At 41.1% G+C, this 9,204-nt stretch overlaps 1 protein-coding gene across 4 annotated transcripts; it reads right to left on the bottom strand.

Annotated features, from left to right (window-relative positions):
• Positions 1 to 3,411: 3,411 nt before the first annotated feature.
• CUNH7orf25 (chromosome unknown C7orf25 homolog) lies at positions 3,412 to 9,146 on the bottom strand. 4 transcript variants are annotated; one of them, XM_025163117.2, is made up of 2 exons: positions 8,794 to 8,924; positions 3,412 to 5,334 (listed from the first exon to the last, which is right to left on the bottom strand). In XM_025163117.2, the coding sequence occupies exons 1-2, from the start codon at positions 8,865 to 8,867 to the stop codon at positions 4,077 to 4,079; spliced, it is 1,332 nt and encodes a 443-aa protein (XP_025018885.1). In that variant the 5' UTR covers positions 8,868 to 8,924; the 3' UTR covers positions 3,412 to 4,076. The 4 variants fall into 4 exon arrangements, with proteins under 4 accessions (XP_025018885.1, XP_025018886.1, XP_007422891.1 ...); XM_025163118.2 differs by lacking the exon at positions 8,794 to 8,924 and adding an exon at positions 8,598 to 8,786; XM_007422829.3 differs by lacking the exon at positions 8,794 to 8,924 and adding an exon at positions 8,539 to 8,786.
• Positions 9,147 to 9,204: the final 58 nt, after the last annotated feature.

Here is a 9,204-nt window from a genome sequence, read left to right on the forward strand (position 1 = left end):
TATCTGTTAATTTTTTGCCGGTTAATTTATGTTAATTTTTATTCAAATGGTTGTAAACTCAATTATTCAGTGTTTTTGTTGTTGTTGTTGTTATTCAATTATATCACCTTTATCTTTATATACTGTTTGAATGAAGATAAAATATAGATTTGCCCACATATGTTAAAAAAGAAAAACCTTTACATGGGGTGTACTTACTTTTTCACATGACTGTAACTTAAAATGATAAAAACAAGTCATTTTTTTGCACACAACGTAATTAATAAAACAGGCCAATATGAGCAGCATATGAGGGAGTGTTGATCTGGATTCAAAGAGGAAAATGCAAGCGGGTGTGCAAGTTGTACCTGTGGACAACTCCTTAAACCATTTTTGTATCACATTTTCTCCTTTACAGATCCAGGCTATATAAAGTTCAGTGACTTCAGTAGAATAACCCACCTAATGGTATGCAGAACTTTAAAATGTATTTGTTGATGTTTTCTCCTCTCCCCTATTTGCAAAAAGTAAATATTTTTGTAACCTAATGGTATGCAAAACTGCCATCTTTACAGTGCATTTGTTGATGTTTTCCCCTCTCTCCTGTTTGCAAACAGTAAATATTTTCATAACAACCATGACTTGCAAAATCCTCCGACTGGCATAAATCAAACAAAACATTTCATCAGTGAAATGCTGTACAGAAACTAAAGATGTATTTGGCATTAAAATATTTAGAGAGCCATCATGTATTTTATTTAAAACAACAGAAATGCCCTATGTTGATGAAGATTCTCAGGCATCCAGGTGGAATTATCTGGAGGTTGAGTCATGGCAACTGGACTTTTCTTTTGGTCTGATACGTTTCAGAACAGAAATACCCCAAGAGTCTATATCTTGCTAGAATAGCTTGCTAACCTGAATAAACGTCTCCTTACATTACAATTCCATGGCTAGTTATTTATCCTTCTACGTTCATTAAAGCTTCCTCCTATTAGGGCTACATATGCTTTGAAAATAATTTGGAAGAAGTGCTTCAGATCTCATGTGAACACCTTTCTGCTATTCATTAAAGTGGTTTGACTTTCTTCAGGCTTCCACATGAGACTGAAAAAAAAAAAAATCTACTGCTGTAGGGAACTTATGCATGAGCTGTGAAGGACTTCTTCCAGATAATTTCCAAAGCATGCACAGCCCACAAGATACAGTGGGGCAAAAAAGTATTTAGTCAGCCACCAATTGTGCAAGTTCTCCCACTTTAAAAGATGAGAGAGGCCTGTAATTTTCATCATAGGTATACCTCAACTATGAGAGACAAAATGGGGGGGAAAATCCAGAAAATCACATTGTCTGATTTTTAAAGAATTTATTTGCAAATCATGGTGGAAAATAAGTATTTGGTCAATATCAAAAGTTCATCTCAATACTTTGTTATATATCCTTTGTTGGCAATGACAGAGGTCAAACGTTTTCTGTAAGTCTTCACAAGGTTTTCACACACTGTTGCTGGTATTTTGGCCCATTCCTCCATGCAGATCTCCTCTAGAGCAGTGATGTTTTGGGGCTCTCGCTGGGCAACACGGACTTTCAACTCCCTCCAAAGGTTTTCCATGGGGTTGAGATCTGGAGACTGGCTAGGCCACTCCAGGACCTTGAAATGCTTCTTACGAAGCCACTCCTTCGTTGCCACTTCGGCGGTGTGTTTGGGATCATTGTCATGCTGAAAGACCCAGCCACGTTTCATCTTCAATGCCCTTGCTGATGGAAGGAGGTGTTCACTCAAAATCTCACGATACGTGGCCCCATTCATTCTTTCCTTTACACGGATCAGTCGTCCTGGTCCCTTTGCAGAAAAACAGCCCCAAAGCATGATGTTTCCACCCCCATGCTTCACAGTAGGTATGGTGTTCTTTGGATGCAACTCAGCATTCTCTCTCCTCCAAACACGATGAGTTGAGTTTAGACCAAAACGTTCTACTTTGGTTTCATCTGACCATATGACATTCTCCCAATCCTCTTCTGGATCATCCAAATGCTCTCTAGCAAACTTCAGACGGGCCCGGACATGTACTGGCTTAAGCAGGGGGACACGTCTGGCACTGCAGGATTTGAGTCCCTGGCAGCGTAGTGTGTTACTGATGGTAGCCTTTGTTACTTTGGTCCCAGCTCTCTGCAGGTCATTCACTAGGTCCCCCAGTGTGGTTCTGGGATTTTTGCTCACCGTTCTTGTGATCATTTAGACCCCACGGGGTGAGATCTTGTATGGAGCCCCAGATCAACGGAGATTATCAGTGGTCTTGTATGTCTTCCATTTTCTAATTATTGCTCCCACAGTTGATTTCTTCACACCAAGCTGCTTGCCTACTGCAGATTCAGTCTTCCCAGCCTGGTGCAGGTCTACAATTTTGTTTCTGGTGTCCTTCGACAGCTCTTTGGTCTTGGCCATAGTGGAGTTTGGAGTGTGACTGTTTGAGGTTGTGGACAGGTGTCTTTTATACTGATAACAGGTGCCATTACTACAGGTAACGAGTGGAGGACAGAGGAGCCTCTTAAATAAGTAGTTACAGGTCTGTGAGAGCCAGACATCTTGCTTGTTTGTAGGTGACCAAATACTTATTTTCTGCCATGATTTGCAAATAAATTCTTTAAAAATCAGACAATGTGATTTTCTGGATTTTCCCCCCCATTTTGTCTCTCATAGTTGAGGTATACCTATGATGAAAATTACAGGCCTCTCTCATCTTTTTAAGTGGGAGAACTTGCACAATTGGTGGCTGACTAAATACTTTTTTGCCCCACTGTATGTAAGCAGAGGACTGCAGCCTACATCCTTAGGTAAGGATTTTCTGCAGTCAGAAAGATATGTGAAAATCTCTCCCAGCCCCATTCTTACCCAAATTAATCACTGACAGCTGAAGTCAACAATAATTTCCAGGCCCATGATTTTTTGTCAATGATAGCCACATTACTAACAATCATTTAACAGCAAATAATACTTATGCTGTAACCTTTAAATGAAATTGCTCAGTATATGGGGAAGCTCGCCATTTTGTAACATAGTGCAACAGTGCTTTGTGTTCAGGAAGTAGATAAATGTTAATCCATTTCTTGAAAACAGCAGCATAATTCTCCACATAATACAACTCACATAAGACAACGTTTTTAAGTATTTCGTTAAAAAAAAAAACAGGCTTTCTACTAAGTCGGCAAAAACCTCTGCCCATTTACTGCAATTTCACAAGTTACCTTAATAGCGATCATGCTCTTCTTTTCATTAAATGAACTGAAATTCTGCCCACTTACTGAACAAAAAGTGTAATTAGCTACATGTCCTATATACACTCACAGAGTTCCAATCTCCATTCTCCCAGCCACATAAATAGCAGCTAAACCTCAAAGTCTTAAAGTTAGCGTTCAAGAGATCAGTCTCCACATACGCAAATGTAATCTGTATGCTAACATTTTAATTATATGTACTTTATCAACACTGTAATTATCCACATAAATTACAGTACAGCGACCAAACTGAAAATCTGAGAAATTCAATACAAAAGTAAGTTTACAATGTAGACAAAGAAAAGTTTTCTTTTAAACATCCACTGGCTTCAGTGGGAGATTTTAGAATGAGTCTAAGCTCCACATATTTCAATCAATGAGATCTAACATTTCTTAACTTTGTTTTAATCATGCTTTGACACTCTGATTTATGTACCAACCCTTGTTTTCCTCATGCATTTCTCTGATGATAATCCTAGAAAAAAATATTGAGGTTCACTCCAGCCAAATTTAAGAATGTTTTAATCCCACAGTTTGCACTGACATCGTTATATTGTGCATATCCATGTCAACATCAAGCAACAATGTGGAACCGCACAAGGAAGTGTTCAGGCAGCACATAGGAAAAGTTGTATGACATTTTTTATTGTGAGTAGGTAAAGCACAACATAGTGTTAATACTTTTGTGTCTGCCCTACATTTCTTTTTAGTTTAATTCAGCCCTATGTACTCACATCACATCAATATTTATATGCATTACACTTTTTTGTTTCTAAAACTCCTTCTGTTAGGAACAGTATAAATAGTTATTTGGAACCAACTCAATGCTTTAGTAAAGGAGTGGCAGAAGGTTCTTTGCTTTCTGTCAGTGCCCTTGGTTGATGAACAAACACACTAAACTTTACTCCCTGATTTGCTGCTGCCCGAACAAAGCCACTGTTTGCTGTCATAGTGATGGCCTTTAAAGTATCTCCTGTCCCAAAGATGATCAGAGAACGGCTATTGATTTTAGAGCTGGGCACTAGTCTTGAGGCACGTTCAGAGGGTTGATCTGGCACCACGTTGATTCTATCCATAAGTAATGTGGCTCTGTATTTCTCCCCAGGCCCTCCTATAGTTTCTAAGATGATCTGAAAATCTTTGATTGCAGATTCACAAGCAAACAATTCTTTGCCCTTCATGAATTCCTCCAGTTGTGGGAGAACACTCTCGCCTCGCTCCTGTAAGGCCTGCTCAGTTAAGACTTTCTCTTTGAAAACAAAGTAACAGCCTCCATAGCTTAGGGCTGAGACATATGTAATCAGAGTAGTAATATCTAAATTAACCCTATTGCATATATCTACTTTGAACGTTGTAGGAAATGCAACACTGGCTATTAAGGTATCCCGATCTACTTTAGTCACTTGAAAGCATTCGTCCCCATCATCAGATTCACTTGAACTTAAACAGAGGTCTTCTTTAACATATTTCATTGATGGGTTCACAGCCACAATATCCCCCCGCACAGATATACCCATTTCTTTCAGCCTTTCTGCCATTGGGCAGGGCACACCATTGTAGAAAGCAAAAATAATGCGTGGGCTGCAGTACTGTACTGGTTGTTGACAACTTGCTTGCAGGAAATCCTCTGCTTGTTCAATAATGCTCTTGTCACCATACTGGCCCCTGCCCAACCAAATGTTATGCAGAGCTTCAGCTTTCCGACCAACTGCTTTCACCCAAGTGTGCCCATTATTCGCAACTACATCTACCACCAAATTTTGCTTTTCACCAAATGAGTCTTCATAAGTAAAGACATGGAGAACACCAGCAACATCCTCCAAGTTCTCTGCTGATTCAATGACGGCTTGCAGATGAGTGAGATTTGTACTCTGCAGATGAGACTCTTTGATGCAAACTTTACCAGCTTCTACCTTCTGCAAGAATTTCAATTCTGCCTTTAATTTACTGCAGAGTTTTGATCCACCTTCTATGCCATCTTTTCGGGATCTGCAAAGAGCTTCTGCTCTTTTAATTAGCTCCTTAGCCAGAACAATTCTCTCATACAGCAAGGAATGTGCAGACATGTTGGTAACATTCCTAAGAAAGATAAGAAAAATTGTAGAGTTACTAAAGATAAAGAATCCCTCAAGTCAAGCTGCTGGTGCCTACATGGATCCATTCTTGTAATCTCCTTGGCAACGGTGTGGAAGTGGTTTGCATTCACCTTATACAATATTTTTACTTACCAGTCTAACTTATAGCCCTGGGATTCCTTGATCTTTTCTCCAAGTACTAGCCAGGCTTAGTACTTGAAATGCTTCTACAATACATGCACCAGAGATCAGCTTCCAGGTAACTTGCAGTGCTTTTGATCCTTGTTTACAATCGTTATTCAAATCTTTAAAATCCATGTTGATCCCAGCAGAACTGAACAGTCCCTCCCTTTTGTAAATTATGTTGTGCTGCCAGTGAATGGCAGCATGACCATCTATGCAAGGAAGCCTTTGCTCTGTAGACCTGTACATACTAAAGCTTCCAAGTGAGTTCAAACTCTAATAGTGCAAGTTATGGAATCATCTATCAATCTTTAAGTGTTCTGCTCTCTATATCAAGTTTTCCATGCTGCAATTGTGTTGCACCCTGGGATGACCACTTTTTCACTGACACCCCAGCACAACTGACAGAAGAGAGGGATTCCTCACCTCTGCTTATGTGGCAATTTCTCTACTATTTTGAGTAACATGTTGTACTGGCCATATCCCGTGATTGTAACATAAACGCTTTAAGTGTATAACATAGTGCCACCTCCTGGACCAATAGTAAGACCGCAATGAAGATAGATTTAAATATTCACATAGGAAGATGCAGCTAGCATTCCAGGAATCACAAACAACCACTCCATTCTGGTTCAGAATAGTTTATATAAACTAAACTATAGTTTATGAATATAAAAGAGATGGCCCCTGCATTTTGGCAGTGATTTCAAGTAAATTGGATAAAAATTAGTTTGTCTGCCATGGCAGCACCAGTCAGCAAATGTGTGATACTTTCAGCTCTTTCTGTGGAGAGAGAAATACAATCTGTAATTTGATGGTAGGTAAATCCTTTATTTATTTAACACATTTAATATGTCCACCCATCTCACAAAAGCATCTCTGGGCAGCATACAACAATAAAGAAAAACAACAAATAGATAAAAACAATCATTATAAAAATATATAAAAAGTCATTATTAAAAATCAAAAACACTATAACAATTTTAAAATATACAAACCACACAGAGAGACTAAAAAGATCAACCACAACACCATCTAAAAATGTCTCCAGTCCCCTGGGGCCCCCAGGTCTGGTGACATAACCAGGTCTTGAGGGACTTCCAGAATGATAGCAGGGACAGAGCTAACCTGACTTTGGGTTCACATAATCTCAAGAGAGATCTATGTTTCAGGACCAAATCAGTCTTTGTTCTGTAGTCATTCAGTACGGCACATGGGTGTAATCTGTGATCTGACAGGGATTTCAGGTGGATCCCATATATAAACTGTGAGAACCCATGACCATCTACATACAGTGCATTTGGAAAGTATTCAGACCCCCTTCACTTTTTTCAATTTTGTTATGTTGCAGCCTGATACTACAATTGTTCAAATTCATTTTTTTTCTCATTAATCTACACTCAGTACCCCATAATGACAAAGTGAAAACAGAATTTTAGAAATGTCTGTAAATTTATTAAAAAGGAAAAACTGAAATATCACATTGGCGTAAGAATTCAGACCCTTTGCAACAACACTTGAAATTTAGTTCAGGTGCCCTTGATCGTTGCTGAGCTGTTTCTACACCTTGATTGGAGTCCACCCGTGGTAAATTAAATTGATTGGACATGCTTTGGAAAGGCACACACCTCTCTATAGAAGGCCTCACAGCTGATAGCACATACTGTGTCAGAGCAAAAGCCATGAGGTCAAAGGAACTGCCTGCACAGCTCAGAGACAGGATTATTGCAAGGCACAGATCTGGGGAATGCTACCAAAAAATTTCTGCTGAATTGAAGGTCCCCAAGAGCACAGTGGCCTCTATAATTCTCAAATGGAAGAAGTTTGGCACAACCAGGACTCTTCCAAGAGCTGGTCGCCCAGCCAAACTGAGCAATTGGGGGAGAAGTGCCTCAGTAAGAGAGGTGACCAAGAACCTGATGGTCACTCTGACTGAGCTCCAGAGATCCTGTGTGGAGATGGGACAAAGTTCCAGATGGACAACCATCACAGAAGCCTCTCCTCAGTGCAAAACACATGAAAGCCTGCGTGAAGTTTGCAAAAGAGCACCTGGTCTGATGAAACCAAGATTGAACTGTTTGGCCTCAATTCTAAACATTATGCCTGGAGGAAACCAGGCACCACTCATCATCTGCCCAATACCATCCCAACAGTGAAGCATGGTGGTGGCAGCATCATGCTGTGGGGGTGTTTTTCAGCAGCAGGGACTGAGAGACTGGTCAGGGTTGAGGGAAAGCTGAATGGAGAAAAGTACAGAGATATCCTCAATGAAAACCTGTTCCACAGAGCTCAGGAGCTCAGACTGGGCCAAAGGTTCACCTTCCAACATGACAACAATCCTAAGCACACAGCCAAGACAACATAGGAATGGCTTAGGGGCAACGCTGTGAATGCCCTAGAGCGGCCCAGCCAGAGCCCTGACTTGAACCTACTGAACATCTCTGGAGAGACCTGAAAATGGCTGTCCACCAATGGTCCCCATCCAACCTGATTGAGCTTGAGAGGATTTGCAAAGAAGAATGGCAGAAAATCCCCCAATCCAGGTGTGCAAAGCTTGTTGTGCTGACATACCAAAAAAGATTCGAGGCTTGTAATTGCTGCCAAAGGCACTTCAACAAAGTACTGAGTAAAGGGTCTGAATACTTATGCCAATGTGATATTTCAGTTTTTCTTTTTTAATAAATTTACAGACATTTCTAAAATTCTGTTTTCACTTTGTCATTATGGGGTACTGAGTGTAGATTAATGAGAAAAAAAATGAATTTGAACGATTGTAGTATCAGGCTGCAACATAACAAAATTGAAAAAAGTGAAGGGAGTCTGAATACTTTCCAAATGCACTGTATGAATCCGACTTTGACCCAGATCCCTTGGCAAAGTGAAATTAAGTCTGATAGATGAGGCCTAAAACAGCGATGTAGCAACTTTCTTAATGCTCCTGTAATGCCAGTACTGTGCTTTTTAAAGAGCCTGGAGTTTTTCTTCTTGATGACGCCCAGGACTAATTTACCCGAGTGAAGCCTACCTCTCCGCGTCCACAGCCCACCTCAGACCCGACAGGATTTTAAAAGCTCTTCGGATTACATTTTAAGGACGACTGGGAGAATTAAGCACACGCCACCGTTTCATCTGATGCAACAGCAGGCGCCCTTCCCCAGCGAAAGGACCAGGCTTCGGCGAGCCCAGAGCGCTGCTTCGAAACGCGCGCTCCACCTTTCCAAACGCGACAAGTTACTGCTTTCCCGATGCCTGTAAATTGCCCAAAAACTCGACACGTTACCGCAGGGCGCTTGGCTGTTTTCCGTCTGTCCTCCGACCGAGGCTTCCCTGATCGGAAGCCTGGCTTTCTAACATCTGCAGAAAAGAAACATCCCACGGATGTCTCCTCGTTCTCCGTCCCCATTAGAGTAAGGCTCCCGTCATTTGGGGTCTGAAGCCCTCATTCGCACAGCCTCTCACAAATTTCAGGGGTGACCAATACTCACGAGTAAGGTAAGCGGAGAGCGTTTATGACTGGAGCCCACGGCTGCAGTTTCGATTTCCTCCTTTATCCCACAGAGAAAAACAGCACGGAGTCATTCCGACGGACCGCTTTCAGACAGCCTCGCTTCCGGTTTAGATGGGAAGCCGCCATATGCGGGGCGAAACGCTGAAGGATCGGTAATATGGGAGGCTCCCTGTCGCTACGGTG

This window comes from Python bivittatus, unplaced genomic scaffold, assembly GCF_059951505.1.
Source record: "Python bivittatus isolate LINGU-HERP-01145 unplaced genomic scaffold, Pbiv_v1 ctg000610_np1212, whole genome shotgun sequence".
In the NCBI taxonomy this organism is placed as follows: Eukaryota; Metazoa; Chordata; class Lepidosauria; order Squamata; family Pythonidae; genus Python; species Python bivittatus.